At 59.7% G+C, this 25914-nt stretch overlaps 5 protein-coding genes across 10 annotated transcripts in view; 3 read left to right on the forward strand and 2 right to left on the reverse strand.

Moving 5' to 3' along the window:
- Positions 1 to 1179: 1179 nt before the first annotated feature.
- On the reverse strand, positions 1180 to 5673 carry DCTN5 (dynactin subunit 5). The gene is made up of 7 exons (XM_030958229.1): positions 5586 to 5673; positions 5390 to 5458; positions 4917 to 5035; positions 4381 to 4492; positions 3664 to 3766; positions 3343 to 3434; positions 1180 to 1503 (listed from the first exon to the last, which is right to left on the reverse strand). Exons 1-7 carry the CDS (start codon positions 5631 to 5633, stop codon positions 1483 to 1485), a joined length of 564 nt encoding a protein of 187 aa, XP_030814089.1. The 5' UTR covers positions 5634 to 5673; the 3' UTR covers positions 1180 to 1482.
- Positions 5674 to 5690: 17 nt separating this feature from the next.
- PALB2 (partner and localizer of BRCA2) lies at positions 5691 to 14328 on the forward strand. Its single transcript, XM_030958230.1, is given in 16 exon segments — positions 5691 to 5762; positions 5841 to 5900; positions 5986 to 6043; positions 6349 to 6372; positions 6480 to 8375; positions 9067 to 9869; positions 10105 to 10188; positions 10314 to 10475; positions 10860 to 10945; positions 11224 to 11385; positions 11538 to 11654; positions 11962 to 12049; positions 13071 to 13219; positions 14099 to 14202; positions 14205 to 14267; positions 14270 to 14328. Coding segments are annotated over 16 exon segments (3966 nt in total). The 5' UTR covers positions 5691 to 5711.
- Positions 14329 to 14978: 650 nt separating this feature from the next.
- NDUFAB1 (NADH:ubiquinone oxidoreductase subunit AB1) lies at positions 14979 to 17397 on the forward strand. The gene is given in 5 exon segments (XM_030958436.1): positions 14979 to 15215; positions 15217 to 15390; positions 15477 to 15564; positions 16461 to 16567; positions 17226 to 17397. Coding segments are annotated over 4 exon segments (591 nt in total). The 3' UTR covers positions 16553 to 16567; positions 17226 to 17397.
- An 860-nt stretch (positions 17398 to 18257) lies between these two features.
- On the forward strand, positions 18258 to 25530 carry LOC115909264 (collagen alpha-1(I) chain-like). The gene is made up of 12 exons (XM_030958437.1): positions 18258 to 18405; positions 18461 to 18583; positions 19476 to 19607; positions 19743 to 21464; positions 21571 to 21683; positions 21764 to 21822; positions 22160 to 22317; positions 22412 to 22574; positions 22644 to 22835; positions 23851 to 24066; positions 24705 to 24855; positions 25024 to 25530. Exons 1-12 carry the CDS (start codon positions 18258 to 18260, stop codon positions 25096 to 25098), a joined length of 3252 nt encoding a protein of 1083 aa, XP_030814297.1. The 3' UTR covers positions 25099 to 25530.
- TNRC6A (trinucleotide repeat containing adaptor 6A) overlaps positions 25125 to 25914 on the reverse strand; it is a 62517-nt gene continuing 61727 nt past the window's right edge. For all 6 annotated transcript variants that reach the window (XM_030957832.1, XM_030957833.1, XM_030957830.1 and 3 more), the window contains one exon: positions 25125 to 25914. This exon is cut by the window's right edge and continues 1932 nt beyond it. The gene's annotated coding sequence lies outside the window, so the exon portion shown is untranslated.

A 25914-nucleotide genomic window follows, 5' to 3' on the forward strand; every position in this document is an offset into this window, starting at 1 on the left:
CCCCATTGGCCGCACGATTTAAAAATCCACGCGGCGCGCGGGGCACCATGGGAGCCCAGGGAGACAGGCACCCGCGGGGCGGGGCCGGGCGCGCTCGGACACGCCCCCGCAACGCGCGCCGTGTGCGCGTGCGCCGGCGGCTGCTGCTGTCGCGCGCGCGCTCCCGCCGGCCCGACGCGCGATGCGCGCTCCCGCTGCCGAGCCCCGGGGCGAGCGCGGCCCCGCGGGACCCCCGAGCGCGGGCACGAGGCGCTTCTCCAAGGACATTCATTCCCTCGGGATTTGCACCGGCGTGGATTTTCCCGGGAGAGGCCCTGCGGCGGCACTGCCCGCTCCCGCGGCTCCCATGTCCAGCGGTTCCCAGCGGGACTCCCGCAGGTAGCCAGGAACCGGCCTTGGGCCGGTGTTTATAACACGGACACCCCCACGCTGCTGCCCCTCGGGTGACAGTGCGGCAGTTCTGAGGGGCTGCCCCCTGTCCCCCCAACGCCAGGCTCTCCGGCACTCCCGGGGGTGGCTCCTGGGTCCCCTTGCCGGGAGAGGTGACCGTGGGATGCTCCCATGCCTGAACTCCACCACCAATGACAAACTGACCCACAAGCACACAGCAGCAGCAGCTTCAGCCCAGGCTCCTGCTCTCAGCTCCCTGACATGCACGGTGCCATGGCTGAGGGAATGAACATCGTCTGCCTCCTTTCCCCATCAGCAGAAGCTGTTTCTTTCAGCGCTGGCTAACAGAGAACCAATGTTAGTGGCCAGCATACACCGTCAGTGGCCAGCATACACCGTCAGTGGCCGGCATACACCGTGCTTTTGCCCGGCAGGCTGAGCCGATGCCCCAGCCGAGCCTCACCCACAGGCACGGGCCATCCGTGCCAGGGTGTCCTGGAGCCCGGTGCATGGACAGGGCCAGGAGCCCTGCAGGTCACCACAGCCACAGCTCAAGGGTTGGATCATCCCGGGGGATTCTGCTCCCCACAAAGCAGGCACGGTCCCCACTGGCCTGGTGCCTGAGAGACCTCCCCACACAGCCCTGGCAGGCCGAGCCACCAGCAGCACAGGCAGGGAGTGTGTGCTCCCAGGGACCCTGCACCTCCTCACATCCAGCAGCACCCCCTGCCTCTCCTGGTCAGCAACGCCGAGCAAAGCACACAGCGATCAATGAAGCCACACAGCAACTTGGGGTTAGAAGTGCTCAGTGTTTGTACAGATTCCTGACAGAAAACATTCCCCTCCCTGCAGGATCTGCTTCCCCACTCCTGCAGCTCCTCAGGCTACAGCCTCCTGCGTCATTCTACTGCACCACGCTGGATGGAAGGCTGCCTGCAGAGCTGGGACACTGACACTCCATCTTCCCAGACTGGCAGAGGCGGAGAGCTGAGCCCAGGTCAGAGGGACACTTCAGAGGCAGGAGGAGAAAGTGGCCAGTGTAAGGAATGTTAACAATGCTGGGTGTTAGGGATCTTCAGTGGTGGCTTGGTTTTAGGCCCTGCCAGAGGCCACCTTAACAAAGACAACAAAAGATGTTTTAATTAAGGCAGAAGAGTCAGCTCAGACAGCTAGAAGGAAGAGCAGGCCAAGAAACATGTTATTGCGGTGTCCCATTCCCTTCATGCACTACAGCTCTGCTCTCAGGGGCTGTGGAAATTCATCACTCAGACTTTTCCAGCTGCCCCCCCACTCCCAAACTCACATCCCCTCTCCCACTCCTCTCCCTGCTGCTGTGGCTGCTGATCAAGTGATCCCAGTGAAATGCACAATGTGGTGTTGAAACTTTGAGGTGACAACACAGCAACACAGCACAGACACCCCACTCCTGCCAGACACTGCCAGAGACACCCTGGAGCAAAGCAGTGCTCTGAACTCCTGACTTGCAGGAAATCTCACAAGAAGCCCCAAACCTGTCAAGCCTGCGACAGAGGAGGCCTCTTGGGCCCCTCAGGGGGAGCAAGCAGCTATTTCACCCTGTACTACACGTTATAATGCACAGGACAACCAGAACAGCCTGTAGCAGTCACAGAACAAGGGACTGTGGCTCAAGCCCAGGCACAGCAGGAACCTCAATCTAGTTTGGTTTGAAGAGTCACAAGTCACTTGAACAGCTGAAGAGGCTTTAATTTATGTACAGTAAAAATACAAACCAGTCAGTGGTTTTACACGGGATGCACAGGAGCTACTACACACGTTAGTACTCACACAGCTATTGGCTACTAAGGTGTATCAGCATTTGCTACATAGATCAGCTGAGGCTCCAGGGCTGCTCAATCACAGCCACACACCTACCACACACCTAAACCCCCAGCTGCTACACTACAACATGCAGGTTAAAACCTAGAGCAGGACTAGGCTAAGCTTTAACAGAGCACAACCAGAGCAGGCAGACTGGTGTGCAGCCAGTTGTCTGAACTCAGGTACAAAGCATCAGATGCCTCCAACTTTCAGAGCTGCTCTCAGCAAGAACTATTCATGCTCTACTACATGTCCAAAATGAAATCTTCACTCTTTCTAAGAAGTCTGAGTGTCATTCTTAAGTTTCATAATGCAGAAAAGCACAGAAGAGCTTTCTGCAAAGGCAGACACTGGGTAATAAATGGGGACAGTTGCAGCATTCTCTCACTTTTAATTACCCACTTTCTGCTGCACTGAATTCTGTGAGTGACATGGCAATCCTCTTTTCAAAGACCTTTGGCTCTTTAAGTCAGGAAGTGGCACTGACCCCAAGAACACCAGCCCTGAGGGGTGAGAGCACAGGACTGAGGTCAGCCTGCTTCAGGAGCTAAAAGCTAAGGAACATCCTGTCAGGCACAGAAAGACAGCTGTCAGTGTCAGCCAAAACTCCTAAAGCCAACAGCAGGATGATGTACCCTGGAGGGAATCCCAGGGAGAAAGGAAGAGGCCATGCACCTCAGCATGCAGGCCCACGGGCAGCAAGGACTGTGCCAAAGGAAAGGTCTAATGAACCCTGGAGAGTGCCCAGAGCACACCCAGAACAGCCCTGCTGGGATGGAGACTGCGCCTAGCAAACCTAAGCCTAGCTTTGGGTTAGGACAGAACAGAGCAGACAGGCTGAGGCAGGTGTCAGCCCTGCCTCACTCCCAGCTGCTGCCCCAAGGCAGGCGTTCAGCTTCCCCAGCTCCAGAACACTCAGAGGCACAACTCAGACAACGTGGGATGGAGTACACTGGACGAGCACACAGAGTTTGAACAGGACACAGCAGCTTTCACGAGGGACTGCTTGGCCAGGCCAGCTGAGGCACAGGCACACAGGGGCTCAGGGTCTGGCCTCACTGGGCAGCAGCAGCCCTCTGCCCACCCCCAGAACGCTCCTGTGGGCTACTAGACCTGAGTGAGTGGCAAGAACTTCTGGTAATAGCTCTTGGTAACGTCAATCATGAGCTCCTGGGTGCATTCCGGGAGCTCCCCCGAGAAGAGTCCTGGAAGAAGAACAGCATGGCCATCAATCATCGTGTTCCACCTGTGTACATGCACTAAAACAGGGAGTTTCACAAGTTAAAAGTGCTGCTTTTCAGTGCAGCAAGTACCCAGTAACTTTGTTTTTAGGTACTAAATACTAATGGGCACCTTTGTTATAGAAATCCCATTTAAAATAATAACATCCATGTTACGTGCAGTTTTGTGCAAGGGAAGATGGAGGGAGCATACCTGGGCAGCCTGAGAAGACAGTGAAAGGTGGAACTACAGTTTCAGGAGGGAGTACTGTGTTGTCTAAGATTTTGCAGCAGTCTTTCAAAACACATCTACGTCCCTAAAACAGAGAACAGGAAAAACTCATATTTACAACACTATAAACATGAGGTTTTCTTATTATTACTGATATGTTATCTAAATTTCAGGAAGATTAATTGCTTAAAACATATCCTTTATAAGAGATCACAGGAATAAATCTTTACCCTGACTGAATGACCTCCCAACAAAATTAACTTTTCTTTTTGAGGAAAAATGTCTGCCTGCTTTCAGCTAGCACAGGTACAACTGCAATGTTCAAATTGGCACCAAAAACTCCAGTCAAGCAGTACCAGCAAGGCTTTCTCTACACAGTAGCCTTGACTATTTGGTCTTATTTACACAGAAACACAATTCCACTTGTACTCTGTGGCCAGGCTGCCTCCCCTGGGCAACCCCATTAGCCACAGGGACAACACTTGGGATGGATTTTGCAGCCAGCAGCAGCTGAACACGCTGTCCTCAGAGAAGTAAACCTAAAAACTCAGCTTCCTGCAGAGAAGGACAAGGAGCAGGAAGGAACAGCACAGAGACAGTGAGGCTGCTCCAGCCAGCTGGTGCAGACACCTCTCAGCTGCTGTCACAAGGCCTCAGCAGCACGCAGGAGTTCACAGAAAATACAGAAATGGCACTCACAATGACACAGTTCTTGCCTATGTGCACATAGGAGCCGATCTGGGCCGCGTTGACAACACAGTCCTCTTCTATGAAGACATGGTCACCAATGTGCAGAGGGAAGAAAGCCACCCTGCAACAGGAGAGTAGAGTATTTGTACGTGTCCAACAAACAAACTGGCACTTATAGATCCAGAATCACCCCACGGAGTCTCCTATCCCTAGATGGATTAACAGATGTGGGTCTGGTGCTGAGGGAGACAGAACAGTTTCTGGGTTTCTCCTCCCTAAAGGATGGCCCAAACGAGAAGGAAGATGTTGTGAATAAACACACAGAAACTGAAACATGCTCTTCACTTTGCTATTCTAATCTATCTTTCCATCCAACAGAGGGCTGGAACACCAACCCCCAAGGCACAGCTCAGCATCTGAGGAAAAAGCAGGTTTGAGAGATGATTTCTGCAAATTGCTGCAAAAGGAACAGGGTTCTCGGAACACAAGAATTAGTCAAGCTGACAGATTTTTCAGGTCTCTCCCTAAAGGAAGGGGCCTCTTACCCTTTGCTGAACTTCTTGAAGGGCGGCCTGATGACGCTGCGGCTCTTCACCACGCAGTGCCGGCCCACCCGCACGTTCGCCAGGTCCCCGCGGATGATGCAGTCGTTCATAACGATTGTCTGCAGAAGGACACACAGCTAAACCCGCTCCCTTTGCCGCCTGTGGTGGCACTTATTACACACACTCATGCCGAGGCCCGGGCACTCCAGCAAGATTCCCTTACTTTAGGGACGATTCTTTCAGTCAAAAGGAAAGTGACAACAAAGCAAAAGTGCAGGAGGTTGGAGAGACCACTTGTGCTGCTGGTCATGCCAGTGAGCATTAGAGACCAGGCTTAGGCACAGAGCAGGGCGGCGCTGCTCGGGGCACGAAAGCAGCACGGGCAGCTAGTACCAGGCCAGGGATGCTGCGGGGAGCAGCGCAGGGTGCCGCGGGCACCGCCGGGGACACGGCAGCCGCCGCCCGGCGCTCACCTTGCCGTTGAGGACGATGTTCTGGCTGCCGCACAGCACGGACTGCCGGCTCACCTTGTTGCCGGAGGCCTGCGGGGAGAACGGGCGGTCACGGCCGGTGTCCTGGGCCCCGCGGCTCCCCGCTCCCCGCGGCCCCCCGAGCCCCGCGCCCCCGCTCCCCGCGGTCCCCCGAGCCCCGCTCCCCGCGGCCCCGCACCGTCTCGATGTACTCGGACTTGTTGTAGAGCATCTCGCTGAGCTCCATGGCCGCCCCGCCCGGCCCGCGCCGCTTCCGGCGCGTCACCTCCGCCGCGCCCGCCGCGCCCGCCGCGCCCCGGTTGCCATGGAGGCCCCGCCGGCAGCGGCGGCCCTGAGCGGCACCGACAAGGAGAAGGTGCGGGGCCGGCCGGGGCGGTGGGACCGGGACCGGGACCGTCCCGGGCCCATCCCGACGGGTATCTGTCTCTTGCAGCTGCGGGAGAAGCTGGCGCTGCTGAAGCGGGAGTACAGCGAGACCGTCATCCGGCTGCGGGTGAGCGGAGCGGGCCGGGCCGGGCCGGGCCGGGGGGCACCGGGGGGCACCGGGGCACCGCCAGCTGGGTCTTGTTTGTCCACAGCGGGCACGGCGAGCCGAGCGAGCCAGGAACCACGGCCGGCGGGAGCGGAGCCCCACAGGTGGGAGCCGGGGAGAACGGGGTGCCTCAGGTAGGAGCCGGGGAGAACGGGGTGGGAGCCGGGAGAACGGGGTGCCTGCCCCCGCAGGCAGTCCCCCAGGACAGGGCTGTGGGGGCACCCGGGACCCGGCGGCCACTGTTGCCCCACGGACCGTCCTGCACCCGGCCCTGCTGACCCTCGCTCCGGGCCCCGCTGTCCCCTCGGCCACTGCGGCCACATCCACTGCCCTCACGCTCCCGCACGGCCCTTGCCCTGGGCTGAGCCGTGCTCTGCAGTAACGTCTGCTCTGCTTCCCTCCTCACCAGGTCTGCAGTGCTCCAATCCTGACTGTAAGATCCCCATTTTTCCCTGATAACAAAGCCTGATTTTACCGTGTGATGTTTTTCTTGGACAGGATTTTAGGAGTACTTTACACGTGTGGCATTTTTTCCCCCAGGTTCTAGAGATAACACATCTGCTAGTGCTGACAGAGATGGGCCCTCTCAGTCACAGACTAAAACCTGTTCTGATGCTGGCATGGAGAAGACAACATCTGTCACAGTTAAGCACATTCCAGAATTCTCCAGTGATGAGGTTAGCCCACAGCACAGCTCCCGGGCAGAAAGCTTTCAGGCCAGCCAGGAAAACCTGTGCTCTGGGACCACCAGGCCTGTCCCTGTGGAGAAAAAGCCCCAAACCTCCCGAGGCATGATGAAGCTGCGGAGACGGGCGAAGGCTCTGGAATCAAAGGAAAGGGAATCAGTGCATGATGTGCATCTAATCAGTACTGGTGAAATGACGAAAAATCAAATTGCCAGTGCAGAGGAGCTTCAGTCACCAGTGTTCAGGCACAGCAGCCTGTCACACACTGAGGAACCTGCTCAAAGGGCACCTGGGGCAGTGCTTGTGCAGGGAGAAAGAAATAGTTTCACTCCTGATGCAGCATCAGGGCTTGTACAGGGTGCGTTTGGTGGCAGTGTCACTGCAGGAGAGCCTGAGCTGTCCCCACATGTGCTGAGGGACAGCAGGGACATCTGGCAGCCTGAGTCCTCAAGGGCTGTGGCCACACCTGATGGACATGAGCCATGTTCACAGCATGCAGACTCTGTTTTACTTGACCCCAGAGATGATGGCAGAGAAGAATCCCTCAGTAGAATAAAACAGCCAGAGGGTCAGAGTTTGTGTGAGGATCAGGGAGAATTACGTGGGCTCCTGGATTTAATGTCAGAAAATGAAATATTGCCTGACAGCAGAAATAACACCATTACCGAGGAGAGCAAAAACCATGAAGGACATCAAAGTGACGCTAATACCTTGAATCCCTGTCCTGCAGATAAAGCTCTGGACACTGCTGAAGAACTGCTGGAGAATCAACAGCTTGAAATGGAGTCAAGGCTCTCTCCTGCTGCCAAGGTGGTGGCTCCCGAGGGCACGCTGAGCTCCTGCACAGTGGTGGAAGGGCTGCTCTTCCCTGTGGAGTACTACGTGCGGACAACTCGCCGCATGTCCAACTGCCAGAGGAAGGTGGACCTGGATGCTGTCATCCTCAGCCAGCTGGGCAGGAGCAAGAAAGGCCAGCGGAGTAAATGCAAGCAGAAAGATGCAAACCCCAATCAGCCCTCGCAAGAGAAAGCTGAGGGTGATTTGGAGCCAGGGGTTGGGCCCTTCCCTTTTCTTGGGGCAGAAAACGATCAAGCAAACTCAAGTAGTTCTCAGAAATCCCTTCCTGCATCCAGCAACAGCAGCACTTCTCTTGAATCCATTTCTCAGAAAAGCATCACTAGCACAAGGCAAGAGCAGAGACAATCCCAGAGGAAGCAGAAGGGAAGAAGAAAGTCTGCCTGCAAAGCCCCCATGCATCCAGTGTCACAAGAGCTTATAGAGAGTCAGGATCCCACAATGGCCAATGAAAGCAGTGCTGTGCTGTCAAATGAGAACCAGAGTGAAAAGGAAAACTGTGATGCTAACCTTGAAAGGTCATCCTCAGATGAGAGGAGATTGTCTGGTGCTGCAGCCCTGGGGTCTGCAGGGCCAGGAGTGACTGGAGCTACCCAGCCAGCGGGTCGTGAGCCTCCTCTGGGTGGGAGCCAAGTGCCAGGCAAATGCCATAAGGCTCTGTTAGAGCAGGTTCAACATCCACTCCACAGCAGCGAGTCCCTGAGCCCAGGGAGCAACACTTTTGCCAGCCGTGTGGGAGATGTGGAAGCCAGTGCTGCTGTGTGTCAGGGAGATAAACATCCAGTGCAGCGTGTGAAGAGGCAGCGAGGAGCTGAGCAGCTACCTGGGGTCAGTGTCCCTCTGCGCCGCTCCCTGCGCTGCTCTGCCAGGCACAGGCCCCCGGCAGGCTCAACAGGTACTCCTCACATATAAACTCCCCAAAATGCCCCATTCCCCACGGCAGGGAACATCCCTGTGAGTGCAGGCCCTGCTGTTCACACCCGGCCTTGTTTATGCAAGAAAATACAATAGGAGTTAACTATTATTCTTTTTAAAATGAGATTTATTTATTTAAAAATAGATTATTGTGGTGCCCATGTTCCTTGAACCATTCCAGAAACTTGTGCAGGGAATGAACAGAGGAGGAGCAGGGCTGGGAACTCACTGAGCTGCCCTTGCTGTTGGAGTGAAGGCTGTGAACACTAGGGCTGGTTTGCCAGCAAATGACTGTCCGTCTGTTCCTCCAACTGAGTCTGCATGCTAATGATTATTCTCTCCTTTCTGAGGGTCTGTGAATATTGTAAAAAGAGAAAGTGTAGGGAGAAAACCAATGAACCAAACTGCCTGAGCACTCAGGCATATCTGTCAGGCTTTGGTGGTGGTCTTTGAGCCAAAGGCTTTATCCAGAGGTACAGGGCTTTATCCAGAGGTACAGAGTAACTGCAGAGTGTAGTGTCTTTCCAGAAAAGTGCCTCTTCTGTGTGTTAAGATGGACATGGTGTTTTGATGTTTTTTAAAATCCAAGCCACCCTTCATGAGAGATTCTGAAAAGGCAAGTTGCTGGTTATTTTATGACGTGATGTTCTGTCTTGTATTCTTGTGTTTAGATGACAGCAGCAGAGGATGCAGCAGTCCCATGGGTCCACAGGGTCCTGCTGCCCTTGGGCTCCCTGCTGCAGACCCTGACACTCGTGGCTCCCTCTTCTCCTTCCGCAGCCTCCAGTGGCTGGTCCCTAAGCTGGGCATCAGGGACTTCCACTTACCAAATGAGGAATTTGGAGTGCTGAAACTGGAGAAATTGAAATCTTCCCCTGTGAATGACTTGGAGGATTTTGTGTCTGGGGATTGTGTGGCTCCAGAGGACACACAAGATGCACAAATGAAGCCAAAAGAAAAAAGTCTCAGAAGTAATTTAATTTTGCCTTCCAAAACTGGATTGCCTGAACTTCCTTGCATGGAAGGCCTGACTTCCAAGAAGGAGCTTTCCACCCATGAATTGCTGTTTACTCCCACGGGGACTGTCCTAGCTGAGGCTCCCACTCACCCTGAGCCTGAGATTTCCTTGTGTGTTTTCCCTGCTGTGGGTGCAACCCCAGGTGTTTTACCTTCAGTGCACACTGAGGTGTTCCCTGACACACCTTCTGTACCTGCCTTACCAGTGACCCCACCTTCCCCCAGAGGAGCAGCTGCCCTGGTGCTGGGGGATGTGGCACGCAGAGACCCTGCTGTGCCACTGCACCCTGACAGCTGTGCTGCAGGGACTGCCAGAAACCAGGAGGAGCAAGGTACAGCATTGCCTCCAGCAGCTGAAAGAGATCCTGAGAACAAATCTGATGAGACTGTGTCCTTGGAGAAGTATCAGCAGCCAGAGAACAAAGAGCAGGAATCCTGCAGAGCTTCACCTGATCAGGTAACAAGCTGGGATCTTTGTGAAGGGTACTAAGCCAGTGGTTTTGTGGGCAAATCCCTTTTTCCAGAGTCCTGTCTCACTTCAGGGAAAAGTTCTCTTTGTATGGATCATAGCAGTGGCATGCATTACCTGCATGAGAGTGACAGAGAGCATGCAACAATTCTGCCTCATTCTTGCAGGTGCTGAATATAATTTCAAAGTTGAATTATCTTTATTCTTTACTTTGTTCATGCAGATAAAAGATGTAGCAGAGCAGTTGACTGCAGCGCTGCCGGATGGCCCCAGAGAAGAGAGCTTGCAGTTTGTGTCAGAGCTAAAGGTGGGAGAGCAGCAGGGAATTGTTACCGAGGCAGCAGCAGCAGCAGCAGCTGTGCAAGACGGGGTTTAACAGCAGCGCAGCAGTAGTGCTGTGTGTCAGAGGAGAGCACGGTGTTTGTTTGGCAGGAGCCCTGGTGCTCGGGCGCGGTGGACGTGGGCGCGGTGTGGTGGGCAGCAGCTGGCTGCAGGGAGCTGCGCGTGGTCACCGCCTGCGAGAGCGCCGTGTCCCTCTGGCAGCCACGGGCACCCGCCTGCTGGGCCAGGGTGCACACCTGGCACCTCAGAGAGGTACGAACACACTCCTCACTGCCAGAGTTAGGGCAGCTCCCTTGCCCCATGTGTTAGCTCCCGAGATACAAGGAGCTTGGAGCTTGTATGGTTGGGGGTTACCTGCTGGAATTTAATACCTCATGCACACAATGGTGCTGCACTTCACTTGTGCTTTTTCTCCTTAGAGTTCCTCGAGACACGTTTTGTGTCTTGTATCAGCAGGGATTGTTTAATTAGGCAACCAGTCAGCAGAGAGTGCAGCTGTTCATTTTAGTGTGCTTCTTGAGAGGGGTCTGAAAATCAATCCTGCTCCAAATCATTTTACTTGAAAAACTCTAGAAAATGAGAATAAAGTCAAAGGGACACTGTGGGTGTCACTGAATTCTTCTTTTGTTGTCCCAGATTCCTGTAATCCAGATTGTTCCTGTGCCAGACACCTGTAACCTCGTGTGTGTAGCACTGGGAGAGCTGGAGATTGGAGAAATAAGGTTTTGTATTTATTTCTTACTAGTGCTTTGCACCCTGAGTAGTTGCAGCTCAGCTCCTTGTGAGGAGTGGTTGAAATTATCTTTTTACTAATGTGGTACTTTCTCAGTTGCTTTAACAGTTGGAAAATATGGAAGGGATTTCTAAAAATCAACTGTAAATACCTGTTTATTCACCTCAGAGCTGGCAGGCTGATTGAACACAGACTGATCTTTATATGCTACTGCATATTTGAGTGGGGCTTCCTCCTGTCATGGTGTGTGCTTGTCTCTTGATTTAGGCTCTTGCTTTATTCTTCTGAGACTGACTCATTCAAGCACTCCCTAGTGAAAACTGGGGATATAAAAGCAGTTGTTGGGCTAAAGGACTGGAGGCTGGTGAGCAGCAGCAGGACCATGCAGGAGCAGCAAGTGGAGATGGTTTTTCTCTCAGAGACAGGGGGGTGAGTTTGGGAGTGCTGCTTTGGGGTGGTGTCTGTGTGGTGGGTGGGACAAAAACGAGGAAACACCTCGGATGTTGAGCAGGGTCATGTTCCTCTTCCAGAACACACACTTTTTGTTTTACCTGCTCTTCTATGTGCTGGTCTCCTTTCAGGAGCAAGGACAGGCAGACTCTGATGCCCCCTGAGGAAACTGTTACAGCCTTTGCTGAGGTAGAAGGGATGAGCGAGGCCTTGGTGGGCACCACTGCAGGGAACAGCGTTGTGGTTTGGTGAGTGTTTCTCTGCCACACACAATTTAGGGGCTGGGGGCAGTTTCAGCAGCTGCAGGGCTGTACAGGGGTGCTGGCTGGCTGCTGAGCCACCATGAAAGGGTGGTTGTCAGAGGGCAGTGGTCAGTGTGGCACCACAGTCAGACAGCCAGGGAATTGCTGTAATTCCACTGCTTTTGTATCATCCTTACTACACCCTTCCTGCCTATTGGCTTCATTTGCTTAATGTGGAACCAAACCCATGTCCTGCACAGGGGTGTAACTGTGATTAGAAATGAGTCAGAATTTGTGTTTTCACCATCTGCAGGAATCTGAGAACTGGTCAGCTCCTGAGGAAGATGCACGTTGGTTATTCCTACCCAGCTTCCATCTGCCATCGAGCATATTCTGACTCCGTACGTACACAAAATTCACAGTTCATGCTTGGGCTGCACTGACTGGGATGGGAATATAAAGGATTGAAGTTGCTAGGGAGGGTTGAACTATCAGCTCTGTTTCAATACACTGCAAATAATTCAAGGGTAAACAGGTTACAGGAGGAATAAATAACCTACGCTGGCTGCCTTGACTCCTGGCTTTCTGCAGGGTGCTAGTAAAGTGGGAGCAATGCATCCTGGTGCATTCCAAAGCTGCAGCGTGCTGTGTGTGGGAAGCAAAAGTGCTGTTGCCCAGGCCTGGTGCTTGGCAAGCCTCTTCCATGTCACACGTGGGTGCTGCCAGCATTAGAATCCCTCTGTGAATGGTTCCTCTGGACATGCATGCCCGAGGGAATGGGCTGTGTGAAACCAACATTCATAGTAATCACCTTTCCCCACTTGCTTCTGCCTGTGCTGTGATTCCCAATGGGTTTTTGTGGTTTATCAAGGATTTGATTGTTTTCAGTGAGCGTGTAACCTTTTGGGACAAGAATGTCTTGTCCAATAATGGTGCCTTGGGTCAGACTCTTTGGAGTCTTCCTCACATTATCCATCCCAGGATATTTCATGCTGGTTTGTGGCTGTTCTGGGAGCTACTGTTTTCAGTTGTGCTGCTTTCCATGGAATTTTTGTTATATTTTAAGCTTGTAGGGATTAAAATGTGACCCAGAAAATTTACTTCTTTTGTTTTTTGAAGTGTCACTTCATCCTATGGCAGGTTTAGCTTTTTGAAACAGGAAGAGAAATTCATAAATCCCTCGGGTCACTGAGCTATCACTCTGCTGTGTTGCATCAGCCCTTATCAGCCAGCAGCTGCTTTTGCTTTTATCTAATTTGATAAGGAAAGTAAACCATTTCTGTTTTCCTCAGTAAAAAATAATGCATCACTGTTCATAGGGCTGTGATTAGAGAGAGTCTAGCACTTAATTTTTGGAAAATTACTTTGGTTTTCCTCCTCCTGCTGTTGTTTTTAGTGATGTATTTTCCCTCTCTGTGTCAGGGCCTTCTGTTTGTTGTTTTAAGCCACCCTCATGGCAAAGAGAGCGAGTCCTGTGGAAGCCCAGCGTTCCGCGTGGTGGCCTTCAACCCGCGCACGGGCCGGAGCGCGCCGGTGACGTTCTCCTGCCTCCCCCCTGGCCCGGCAGGCAGGCGAGTCCTGGGGCTGGGCTGGCTGCTCAGGGGCTTTGGGAGAGCTCTGGCAGGGATCCAGCGGCCATCTCCCCGTGATAAGGGGCTGCATCCGGCCCTGCGTGCGTCCGGTGCCGGGCTGGGGGCCGGGGGCGTGGGCTGCTTCCTGCCCGCTTCCCACTGCAGGCTGTGCGCTGACCCCTCGCCCTGGCAGCTCTGTCACCGTCACCACGGGGCTGGCTTTGTCCCCCCAGGACTGGGGGAGTGTCCCTGGGCTCCTCGGGGCTGGCTTTGTGCCCCAGGGACTGGGGACAGTGTCCCTGGGGTCCTTGGCTGTACCCCTGGCTCTGCCTGTGGCTGCAGCATCCCGTGCTGCCAGGCTTGTTTGTGTGGAGCAGCTGGCTGCAGGCACATGGCCTTTTCCTTCCTGTCCTGTGTTTTGAGGCATCAGCAGGCTCAGCCTTGCAGTGTCTTTACATAGGAAATGTGGTGGATGTGGGGGAATAGTGGTGGACCAAGGTCTTGGTTACTGAACAGTCCTGGAATCACAGAATGGTTTGGGTTGGAAAGGACCTTAAAGACCATCCAGTCCCACATCCTGCCCAAGGCAGGGACACCTTCCACTAGACCAGGTTGTTCCAAGCCCTGTCCAACCTGGCCTTGGACACTTGCAGGGTTTTTTTTTAAGAGAACCACTTTATAAGAGTACACCTTTTTCATGTATGTTCTGAGTCCCAGAGGATTTCCCTGGCCTGCTCCCTTCCCAGTTGCACTGGAGGAACAGTCCGGACCGTAGGCTGCCTGCAGTTGCTATTAATCTTTAACTGAGCCCTGGGCTAACTGCACAGACGCTGCCATGGTGTTTTTGCACATCTCCTGCTGACCCCCGTGTCCCCGCAGGTACCTGGAGGGTGACGTGTGGGACACCGAGGGAGCCGCCGTGCTGACGTCGGGTGCGGTGGCCGTGTGGGACCTGCTGCGGGGCCGCTGCACGGCCGTGCTGCCCCCGGGCCCGCGGGGCACTGGGCCCTGGCCCGCTGGGCCCCGGCGCGGGCCGGGCTGCTGGCCGGCGCCGTGACGGCACCGTGCAGCTGTACCGGTACCGGCCCCCGCAGCCGGGAGCCGCCTGACGGGCCGGGCAGCGCCGCCTGCCGTGCCATTAAACGTGCTGCCTTGAACCAGCCCGTGTCTGTTGTCACTGCTCCACGGGGGGCTGCGGACAAGGACCTGGGGGCTCTCATGGACACCGAGCTGTCCTGAGCAGCAGTGTGGCCTGGGGGCCAAGGAGGACAATGGTGTCCCCGGGAAAAGCATTTCCAGCAGGTCAGGGAGGGGATCCTTCCCCTCTGCTCAGCCCTGTGAGGCACTGCTGGAGAGCTGTGTCCAGCTCTGGGCTCCTCGGGACAGCAGGGACACGGAGCTCCTAGGGCCAGTCCAGCAGAGGCTGTGGAAATGATGAAGGGACTGGATCATCCCCCTGACGAGGAAAGGCTGAGGGAGCTGGGGCTGGTCAGCCTCTAGAGCAGACACAGCTGAGAGCGGCCTTATCAATGTGTGTAATTATCTAAAGGGGGTGCCAAGAAGATGGACCGGGCACTTCTCAGTGGTGCTCAGCAATAGGAGGTGAGGCTACAGGCATGGCAAGTTCCACCTGGACAAGAGGCAGAACTTTCCTGTGCAGTGACAGAGGAACAGAGTCCAGACAGGGTCTGCAGTCTCCCAGCAGTGGAGATGTTCCCGGGCCGGGAGCGGCGATACTGGCCCGGTCCAGCCGGGATCAATGGACCGCAGCCGGGGTCACGGGACCGCAGCCGGGGTCACGGGATCGCAGCCGGGATCACGGGATCACGGTAGCAACCGGCATCCGCGGATAGGCGCGGGGCCCCTCGGTCGGCCGGGGGCGCGCGGGCCGCCGGCAGGGGCGGTGCGTGCCTCTCGCCGCGGCGCCCGCCGCCTGCTGACGATGCCCGCCCCGCCCGCCGCCCGCCGCCGCTCCCTCCGCCGCCTGCCGCCCGCCCCCGCCGCCGCGCCCGCCCCGCCGCCCCCCCGCGCCGCCCGCGCTGCTCCGGCTGCCGCGCGTGGCCGCGCCGCTCTGCCGCAGCTTCTCCGAGCTGCCGCCCCTGACCTTGGCCGACATCAAGGACCGGGTGCTCTACGTGCTCAAGCTCTACGATAAGATCGACCCCGAGAAGGTGAGCGGGACGGGGGGGAGGCGGCCGGGCCGCGGGCTCCGGTGTAACGGGTGCCCGTGTCCCGCTGACCGCCGTGTCCTCCCCAGCTCACAGCCGAGTCCCACTTCATGAAGGACCTGGGCCTGGACAGTCTGGACCAAGTGGAGATCATCATGGCCATGGAGGATGAGTTCGGTAACGGCGCCAGGGGCTGCTGGGCCGTGCGAGCGGCGGCACCGCCGGCCTGTGCCGTATGGGGCGGGGAGAGACGCACAGAGCCGGGCAAAGCCCACAGGGCCGGCTCTGGGAGCAGGGCAAAGCCCACAGAGCAGGGCAACCCCCACAGGGCCAGGCCTGGGAGCAGGGCAAAGCCCACACAACAGGGCAAACCCCACAGGGCCGGCTCTGGGAGCAGGGCAAACCCCACAGAGCAGGGCAAACCCCACAGGGCTAGGCCTGGGAGCAGGGCAAACCCCACAGAGCAGGGCAAACCCCACAGGGCTAGCCCCTAGAGCAGGGCGAACCCCAGAGAGCAGGGCAAACCCCACAGGGCCAGGCCTGGGGACAGGGCAAACCCCACAGAGCAGGGCAAACCCCACAGGGCTAGCCCCTAGAGCAGGGCAAACCCCACAGGGCTAGCCCCTAGAGCAGGGCGAACCCCAGAGAGCAGGGCAAACCCCACAGGGCCAGGTCTGGGAGCAAGGCAGACCCCAAAGAACAGGGCAAACCCCACAGAGCCAGCCCTGGGAGCAGGGCAAAGCCCACAGAGCCGCCAGTGAGCTGGGCACCTGCAGCAGTCAGGAATATGGCCCTTTGCTCTGGAGCTCAGCCCCTTTGGAAGCAGGAATTCTCTCCCACCCCCCATGGGCACCAGCTGGGGAGGGGGAAAGGGGAGCAGAGGGTGCTGAGCCCTGCCCCACTCCGGTGTCTGGGGGGCTGTCTGGAAGCAGTGTCACTTTGGGCAGTGCAGTGACAGCTCTGGCTAGCACAGCAGCCCCCGCCTACGTGTCCCCTGAGCCACCAGCCATCCCTTCCTCGCCCTTGCTCTCTTTTCCATTGGTTTTGGGCTAAGTGTGTGCCCTTTCTTGCAGGATTTGAAATTCCTGACGGAGATGCAGAGAAGCTGATGTGCCCACAGGAGATTGTAGATTACATTGCAGATAAGAAGGATATTTATGAGTGAAGCAGTTGCTCAGAGGTGAGTTCAGAGGTGCTCTGAGGGTGCCTGGGCACACGCAGGGTGATGTGTGGCACAGATGGGAGCCCAGCAGCTCAGGAGGGAGCTGGCAGCAGCTGTGGGTGCCAGCAGGGAGGGCAGGTGGGGGGTGTTTTCCTGAAGCACCTGCAGCTGGGGACGGGATGTGGGCTCAGTCTCTCCTCTTGTCCTGCCTGGCACATCCAGCACTCAGCTCATCCCTGGGGCAGCAGTGGGTGCAAGTTGCTCTCAGCCATGGCCCCATCTCCCCATGCCCCTGGGCTCTGTGCAAGGCGTGTGGGGGCACCTCAGCCCTGCCAGCACTGCTGTTTCCTCCGCCTCAGCCGGGAAGGAAATGGGCAGGAAAGGGTTATAGGAGCGGTCGGGGAGGGCTGCAGGGGAAATGAGGTGGCCTCAGGCCAGCCTGCAGCACTGATCTGCATTCTTGCCTGTTCCTGTGTGGCTCCAGGCTTCCCCCCCAGCTCCCTGGGGCAGGGGGGCTGTGACCCTTCTCTGTGCAGGGCCAGGGTGGGAGCTGTGGCCTCTGGAGAGAACTGGGGGCTCCTTCTGTGCCTGTGTTCAGTGCTCAGCGTGTCCTGACCCGCTTCTGTACCTTTGAATGCTTGGTGAGGTGTTAAACGTGTGGATTTTGTTTTCTCAGGAGTTGTCCCACGCCAGGGCTGGGCTGGTGCCGGCAGGGATGGACGGGAGTGCACACGCTGTCCCACTGCTGCCTTCTTTGGAAGCTGCACGTGGATGTTGTATTTAAAGCTGTCTGAATGTGTTGTCCTTTAAAAACAAGAAAAAAAAACAGGAATAAAGAGTTAAGACCATTCTGGTGGTGGCTGTTCTGTCTCACACAGTGGGTGGATCCTGGTGGTGGTGTTGGGTGTGAAGGACACTCGGGGGACCCTGCCCTGAGATTTGGCTCGGCCCTGCATGCTTGTAACTGTTTATTTCATCAGTGCTGATAAAAACAAGTTCTGTGTGAAAGGCTTCTGCTTTCCTGATGGAAAATAATGGGGGAATGATTTTTCTGCTGCTGAGCAGCAAATTCACATCACTGTTCCTGTACACCCGGTTCATCTCAGCATGGGAGCCTTGCTTTAACCCTCACGAGGCAGGAATGGGGTATTTCTGAACACTGCACAGTTTTTCTTCAGAGCCTAGAAACACTGACATGTCACAGCAGCCCTGCCAGGCTGGGAGCCAAGGAAGTGTCACTGGATAACAGATCCTCTGGCAGTGGGGGAGGTAAGGATGGAAAATGGAGCAGAGGCTGCAGTGCTGCCCATGGTGCTTGTGTTCTGGTGGGCTGTTCTCAGGAGCGGCACCTCGCTGTGGGATCCCTGGCAGAGCAGTGTGACCCTCTGCCTCCGGGCCACAGGTGTTGTTCTCACTGGGCCCTTGGAAACTTCTCTGTGCCCCACAGCCTGGCTGAGCTCTGGGGCGTTTTCTGAGCAGAGCTGGGGGCCCACGGTGGGTTCGGCTGCTGTGCCGGTGGTGGTTTCCCCGTGGCATGGACACAAGGTGTCTGACGGTGGGGAGTGGTCGCTGCTTCCCGCGGGTGTGGTGAGCCTGAGGGATGCGGTGAGCGACCTGCGGCCAGAGCTGACATTGGCGTCCTGGGGGAGCCCTTGTCCCGGCACGGCTCACGGAGCGGGGCAGCCGGGGGCAGAGCACGTGTCCCGGGATGAACGGCTGGGAGGGGGGCGGGCAGGGGCTGCGAGTCCCCGAGTCCCGCAGGCGGCGGCTCCGCGCCGGGGCCGTGCCGAGCTGCCGAGCCCCGGTCCGCCCGGCCCGAGGGAGGGAGCTCCGGGGCCGGCGCTGGTGCCGGTGCCGTGGGGCGGGTCCGGGCCGGGGGCTGCGGTTCCCGGCGCCTCCGCCCCGCCGCAGCGGGGGCGGGCGGGGGCTTCCTGCCGCCGCCTGGCAGAGCCGCCCGCGCCGCGCCATGGAGCGGCCCCGGCTCCCCGCTGCCCCGGCCCCGGCCGCCGCTGCCCCGGCTCCTGGCCGCCGCAGGTGAGGGGGCACGGCCGGGAAGGGTCCCCCGGTGCCGCTGCTCCCGGGGCGGGGGATGCTGCGCTCGGGGGCGGCGGCGGCGGCAGGGCCGGTGCATCCCGGCGGCCCGGAGCTCTGCGGCGGCGGCGGGGCCGGTACCGGCTCCGGGCGGGTCCGTGTCCCCGCCGGGGCTGGGGCTGGGGGCGGCGGCTGCTCGGTGTCCCTGGGACCTGCCCGGAGAGGGGGTGGGCCGCGGGTACCGGGGCGAGCGGGCAGCGGGGCGGGCACGCCGGCGGCGGCCGCGTGTGTTTTCCGTGTGGCCATTCCGTGCCGCGCTGTGGCCATTCCGTGCCAAGCTGTGCCACCAGCCCGGGCGGCTCCGTTGCCTCGAAGGCGGCGGGGCTGCCCCTGCGGGAGCCCGTGTGGGCGCTGGTGGCGAGCGGGGCCCGCGGGCTCGTGGTGACCCCCGAGCAGTGCCAGCCCCACTGGGCGGTGCCCACCCGCCGTGGCTGCTGCCGAACCGCCCGTTATCGCTGGAGAGGGGCCGCCGCGGGCCCCGCAGCCCTGCCCGGAGCGCTGCTCGGGCGCCGGCGCCGTGCCCTGCCCCGTCGGTGCCCGTGCTGGCATGTGGCGGCTCCGCCGGGGGCCGATGGGGCTCGGGGTGAACCCAGCGCGGGCACAGTGAGGCGGTGGGGCAGGGCTCGGCACCGCTCGCTGGGACCCGGGCAGGTGGCTCCCAGCTGGGCTTGGGTTGTTCTGGAGCATCTCCTTCAGCAGAGCCCCCCTTGGTTGACAGAAGGCAGAAAGAGACGGGGGTCTCACCTCGGCGGTAGCTCCGGGGTGGTGCCTGGTGCTGGTGCGGGATGCTCGATGCCCAGCACTGGTGCACGCTGCTCCTTTCCCTCTCTCCCAGTGCTCGTGGAATGCTGCGCTCGGCTTTGTCCGGCTCTGGGCAGCGGGACGGGCTCCGCTTTGAGCGCTGCCGACCCCTGCGCCCACCTGGGCACCGCGGCGGGGCAGCGCTGCCAGACAGGTACGGCTACAGGTACCGCCGCCCCTCCCGCACCCTCCGTGGTACCGAGTGCCAGCCGCGGGGGCTGCGGCTCGCTGGGCCCAGGGTCCCGCGGCGGCTGCCGGGGGTCGGGGCCGCTCAGTGCTCGCCTCTCACCCCTGCCCGCAGATCGCCCGCAGCCGGGAGCTGGCACGGGGCAGCCGCCCACACCAGGGGCCGTGGGGCAGCTGTGGACAGAGGCTGGACCGCCGCCCTTCCCCGGGACCCCCGCCGGCACAGCCGAGCTCTCCAGCCCGCAGGAGAGCCCCAGAGCCCCCGGGCTGGGCAGGGACGGGACGGGGCCGGCGGTGCCGGGCGGTTCGGCCGCCGAACCCCCGGGGCCCGCGGTCTCTGCAGGCCGGGAGCAGCCAGCCCCTGCTGCAGGGACCCCAGCCCCTGCGGAGACACGCACAGATCCTGCCACCACGCACCCCCCGGGCCCTGACCCTCTGGGACATGTGACAGTAGAAGGTGCCACGACCGCGCAGGGGACGCTTCTGTATTCACCACGCTCTTTGACAGTGCCAGCTTCTGCCAGGGGACAGTGGAGGTCCAGCAGCAGCCTGCAGGGATGGAGGGCCGTTGGGACAGCCCTTGTGCAGAGCCAGAGTGACACTGTCCAGCTGGGTGACAGCAGCCCAGGGACCCGCCCGAGCACTGTGCTGGCCACTGACAGCTCAGGGCCAGGGACAGCCGGGACATCACCCTTTGCTGGGGGGCTGCAGGGGCTGCTGACCCCCACAGGGACACTGCGGGGGACACACTGGGGGCTGCCAGCCCTGTCAGGAGGGCAGGGCTTTGCTTCCCACCCACGGGAGGGTCCCCACTCTGCCCCTCAGCCCTCTGCACTGTCCCTTGGGCCTGGTGGGAGCCCTTTGGCCAGCACAGCCTGGCCAGCCGTGGGGACAGGCCCAGCCTCGCTGCCTGCCACACGCAGGGGCTCAGGTCTGCCTCTGCCCACCACCATGGCCAGCAGCCCAGGGGTGACATCTCCCAGCCACAGAGGAGCTCCGGACCTGACCACAGGGGTCTTGGGCCCACCTGACAGAGGGGGTGCCCCTGAGCACAGTCACATCCCCCTGACCCCATCAGCCATCCCAGGGCAGCCTGCTGTCCCCCCGGCCCCTGGCAGCCCTGCTGTGGCCCAGGGCGGGGTGACACACACCACTCCTGGTTCTCCCCACGTGTCTCCGTCCCCACAGCCTGCCCCAGCCAGTGGCTCTGCAGTGACCCTGCTGTCGACCCCTCTGCCTTCCCCAGGGACCAGCTGGGGGGTCCTGGGGTTCGGCCCTACTGTGGGCACCCCTCTGGGGGACCCCTCCCCAGGGCTGCCCCATTCCAGCTCGGAGGTGGGTCCTGCTGAGAGCCCTCCATCCCTGGGGGGGACCCAGGTGGGAGTGGGCAGCCTGGCACCCCCCTCAGCAGCTGGGCCTCCCCAGCAGCCAGCTTTGCCCCAGCCTGCACCTTCCCCGGGACCGACCAGTGCTGTTGGTGTCACCACCACCGCTGTCACTGCCACCATCACAGCAGCCACCAGCCCAGAAAGGCTCGGGGACATGGGGCCAGTCACAGCAGAGCCACGTGCTGCTGTACTGCAGAGGGATGTGCAGGGGGTGACATGGGGATCCCCAGCTCAGATGCCCACTGTGATGCCCGGGCCCCCCCAGCAGCCCACAGGTGACCGTGGTGGGGGCCCTGGGTCCCCCCCAGCTGCTGTGGGCACAGAGCTGGCCCAGCCATCGAGCAGCCCCAGAGAGAGGGCAGACACTGACACCCCCCAGGTGACACCGGCTGGGGTGGGCAGGGCCCCCCAGGTGTTCATCGTGGAGGATCAGCCCCCACTCCTTAGAGGTGAGTCAGGTTTGGGATCCTCTGCTGGGGCACGGCAGGAGGAGGAGGAGGAGGAGGTGGCTCCTGGGTGGGGTCACGACCTGCTGGTCCCCCTGTCGTCCTGCAGCACCCGTCCTGCGCATCCCCTGTGAGCTGGTGCTGGACACGGCGTTCGCGCCGGCCCTGCAGGACCCCGGCTCCGCCGAGCGCCAGGAGCTGCTGCACAGCTTCAACCAGACGGTGAGTGCGGGCCGGGGCTGCGGGCCGGGCCGGGGCTGCGGGCCGGGGACACCGCGCTCAGCTCCCGCCGCCCCGCGCAGGTCACTCCGCTCTTCACGCCGGTGCCTGGCTTCCTGCGGCTGGAGGTGACCGGCATCAGGTGGGTGCTGGCACAGTCCCGCAGGTGTCGGGGATCGGGTGGGTGCTGGCACAGTCCCGCAGGTGTCGGGGATCGGGCGGGTGGTGACAGTCTCGCAGGTGTCGGCGATCGGGCGGGTGCTGGCACAGTCCCGCAGGTGTCGGGGATCGGGCGGGTGCTGGCACAGTCCCGCAGGTGTCGGCGATCGGGCGGGTGCTGGCACAGTCCCGCAGGTGTCGGGGATCGGGCGGGTGGTGACAGTCCCGCGGCGTGTCCCGCTCCCGGCACGGGGCTGTCCCGGGCCGGGGGGCAGTGCTGGCCCGGGTGCGGCACCCCCAGCCCCGCGGTGTCCCCGCAGGGAGGGCAGCGTGGTGCTGAGCTATGACGCGCTGTTCGCGGCCGAGCAGCTGCCGGGGCCGGGGCTGGACGAGCTCCTGGAGGCCGCGCTGGGCTCTGCCCGTGCCCGGCCGGGGCTGGCGCTGGGCACGGCCCCCGTCCTGCGCCACGTGGCTCTGGGTGAGTGCGAGGCCATCTCAGGCCTGGGGGCTGCTGGCGGGGCGGGCACACGCTGGGCAGGGGAGGATGACACAGCTGTGCCCTGTCCCCGCAGCGCGGCCGCTGGACCCCTGTGCTCTGCTCTTCACCTGCCCGTCCGGCTTCGCCTGCGCGTCCAGGGCGGACGGGAACGTGACCTGCACCTCGCTGTGCCACCGAACGTACTGCAAGAACCACGGCATCTGCTCGCACGGCCGGGACCAGCAGCCCCGCTGCCAGTGAGTGCCCTGGGGACAGCCCGGGGTGGCGGCGCCGTCCCCCTGGCGCTGACGGCCCCCTCGGTGCAGGTGCCCCGTGGGCAGCGATTTCTGGTTCATGGGGCTGCGCTGTGACTACCGGGTGACACAGCAGGGCCTGCTGGGCACGGCGGCCGGGGTCCTGCTCAGCATCGTGCTCCTGGGCGCCGTGCTCGCCGCCGTCGCCGTGCGCCGGTTCAAGGCGCTGCTGCTGGAGGCCAGGGCCGACCAGACCCGCAGCAGGTGGGAGCACGGGGCTGGGGGGGCCTGGGGGCTGCGGAGGGTGGGCACTCCTGCCCCTGCTGGGGTCTGGGGGCGAGGGGCGGCAGGGAAAAGCCATGGTGGGGTCGCTGGGCTGGGGCTGAGCTCTGCCAAGGAAAACAGCATTGGGGGTGGGATAGCGGCAGTGGAAGGTGATGGAGGGGATGCTCCCAGCCGCGGGAAGTGGGGTGCAGCCAGAGGGGCTGGCTGGAGGCTGGGGGGCTGTGGGCTATGCTGCTGTGGACAGATGTGCGCATGTGCTGATGAGCTCCAACTCTGGTCCCTGGCACCTCTCAGTGCTGCCCGTGGCACAGGGTCTGCCTGCCCCAGCATGTCCTGCCCTTCCTGGGGGGCGAGCGAGGCTCTAGCACAGCCCTGACAAAGCAGCTCATTTGGGAACGGGGCTCTGCTGTCCTGGCCCCACTCACTGCCCATTCTGTAATGTGCCGTGGGGATTGTTCCCGAGGAAACCACTGGAACAGCTGCAACCACCGCGGGGCTGCGGCCAGAGGCTGAGCAGTGTCACGGGCTCTGTCCCCACCCTGCGTGCGCGGCTGGGCCCTTCCCTGGACCCAGGAATTTGGGCAGAAAAATGTGATCTCTGCTGTCAAGCAGTCACTGGGGTTGTGTGCTCACGTGCTTGTGTATGTGCACATGTGTGTACACACGTGTGCCTGCCCTGTGTGTTTGTATCTGTGTATGTGTGCACACCTATGTGTGTGTATCTCTGTGTGTATGTGTACCTGTGTGCGCACACCTGTGTGTATGTGTACCCGTGTACCTGTGTGTGCACACCTGTATGTGTGGGTACCTCTGTATGTGTACCTGTGTGTGCACACCCGTGTGTACCTGTGTGTACCTGTGTGCGCACACCTGTGTGTATGTGTGTACCTCTGTGTGTATGTGTACCCGTGTACCTGTGTGTGCACACCTGTGTGTATGTGTACCCGTGTACCTGTGTGTGCACACGTGAGCCCGGGCCCGTCCTGCCCTGCAGCTACCGCCGTTTCTGCCGCCTGGACGACGTCTCGGCCCAGTACTGGTCCCGCTCGGGGCTGCCCTCGGCCAGCTCGCTGGACAACCCGGCCTTCAGCAACTCGGAGGAGCTGCTGCAGCTGCAGGTGCTGGACAGCGGCTGCTGCGGCTGCCGGGGCGACTCGGCTGGAGCCAAGCGGCGCCCGGCGCCCTGTGCCCACCCACAGTGCCAGCCCAGGTAGGGAGCAGGGCCTGGGCTGGGCTGGGCTCGGGGGGCTCTGCTGACTCCGGGCAGGGAGGGCTTTGGGGCACACGGAGCCCTGGAGCCGTGTGTGCAACCCTGCTCCTCCACGGACAGTGCCAGGAGCTCTGACACCCCCAGCCCTTGGAGTCCACGGAGCAGCACCTGTTTGTTTTATTTTATTTTATTTTATTTTATTTTATTTTATTTTATTTTATTTTATTTTATTTTATTTTATTTTATTTTTATTTTATTTTATTTTATTTTATTTTATTATCCCACGGGAGGAGCTGTGTGTGCTGGGGCAGCTGTAAGGGAGGAGGGTTCACATCTGCAGGAAAGGGTGGCTCTGTGTGCTCATGGGAAACTCCAATCAGCTTCCAGGGTGTCCATGGAAAAAGAGCCCTGGAAGTTTCCAGCACTATTGGCAAAGGGCGGGATGGGCAGGAACACCCCAGACGTGGGCCTGGGGGAATCGGGAGCAAAGCCAGAGCTCCGTGTGCTCCCCTCTGGGGCCTGAGCTTGGCACGGCCCCAACAGTGACTTCATCATCCCCAGGGCACAGCACAGGGTCCCTCTCCTGCACCAGCCTGACTTATCCCCTTCCCTTAACTACCCGTGGATTATTTTTCCAGTTTCCATTACGACTGGGACACCAGCTCCAGCAGCATGAATGACCCTATGGTGGACTCGGGCAAAGCCAGTGACATCTCGGTGTCAAGCTGGCCCATGGAGCCCATCCAGTGGGCTCCTTTCCCTCTCCACCAGCTCTCCAGGCAGCGACCGGTGAGCAGGGGTAGGAAGGGCTGGAGGGGCCAGGGTGGGCATGCAGGGAGCCCCTGGCTCTCCCCTGCCCACCCCAGGCCGGGAGGGTGACTCCAGGCAAGCGCTGGGAGCTGTCCCTGGCTGGGGACAGCAGCCCCCAGGGGCACAAGCCACGTTCACTCTGTGCAGCACAAGGCGCGCTGGCCGCAGTCGTTCTGCGAGGGGCTGGAGCTGGGCACGCTGGAGCGGAGCTGGACGGCCTGAGCCCACGGAAACGGACGGACACGAGGTTCAGCTTTAAAACCAACCACATTTTATTTCCACGTAACGAGCTCAGTGAAGGAATCCACACACTTGGACGATACAATCAACGCGGGTGTGATGTCAGTGATGTCAGTCCCAGCGGGGCAGGGCCCGGCGAGCCCCTGCCCCGGCTCCTGTCCGCGCCTCGCAAGCTCTGGCTGGGACTGCGGGCTCCAGAGCAGGCAGATACAGAGAGGTGTCAGGACACACAGTGCTGGCATCCACCAGGTCGTGACTTTTGGGGGCAGTCTGGGCAGAAAGGCTGGCGGTTCTGGAGGGCACGTCGGGCTCCGGACGCAGCGGCTCTGCCCCGCGGCCGCCGCAGGGAGGGAGGGAGACACACGAAAGCGTTGCTGCGTCGTTCATCATGATTCATGTCAATGAGGTATAAACACCAGGATGTTGTAAGCATTAAAGTTTATTTTCCAAAATGCTCTCCTTATTCGCACGTGTCCTCTGGAGCATCGAGCTGGGCACAAATGGTGGGGGCTGGAAATGGGGCGCTGTACGGAGGGCGAGGGCAACGGGGTCCCAAAGGTGCTCGGATAGAAAAGGAAAAGCAAGCTGCAGTTCTACACTTAGACTCTCATAGTCTCAGAGGGGGCATGTTGAGGGAGATTTTTGCTAGAATAAAATGCAGATCTCTTCATAAAAAAATCAGTTTGCTAAAAGAAAACTCAACCTATGGGAATACAGAGCTATCGGATCGGTCGATATTCTCATCGTATAGAAAACAGCCTACAAATAAAGTCACAAAAAATAGACAGTTATATGCTG

This window comes from Camarhynchus parvulus, chromosome 14, assembly GCF_901933205.1.
Source record: "Camarhynchus parvulus chromosome 14, STF_HiC, whole genome shotgun sequence".
Lineage (NCBI taxonomy): Eukaryota > Metazoa > Chordata > Aves > Passeriformes > Thraupidae > Camarhynchus > Camarhynchus parvulus.

What these genes read in the sequence shown, in the direction of transcription:
- DCTN5 (XM_030958229.1), bottom strand. Translation starts at nt 5,633, where the DNA reads ATGGAGCTCAGCGAGATGCTCTACAACAAGTCCGAGTACATCGAGACG. An exon ending in AGTCCGAGTACATCGAGACG is followed by an intron (nt 5,459 to 5,585) that starts GTGCGGGGCCGC and finishes TTCTCCCCGCAG; the next exon opens with GCCTCCGGCAACAAGGTGAG. An exon ending in TGTCTTCTCAGGCTGCCCAG is followed by an intron (nt 3,435 to 3,663) that starts GTATGCTCCCTC and finishes TTCTTCTTCCAG; the next exon opens with GACTCTTCTCGGGGGAGCTC.
- LOC115909264 (XM_030958437.1), top strand. Translation starts at nt 18,258, where the DNA reads ATGAACGGCTGGGAGGGGGGCGGGCAGGGGCTGCGAGTCCCCGAGTCC. An exon ending in CCAGACAGGTACGGCTACAG is followed by an intron (nt 19,608 to 19,742) that starts GTACCGCCGCCC and finishes CCCTGCCCGCAG; the next exon opens with ATCGCCCGCAGCCGGGAGCT. An exon ending in GACCAGCAGCCCCGCTGCCA is followed by an intron (nt 22,575 to 22,643) that starts GTGAGTGCCCTG and finishes CCCTCGGTGCAG; the next exon opens with GTGCCCCGTGGGCAGCGATT.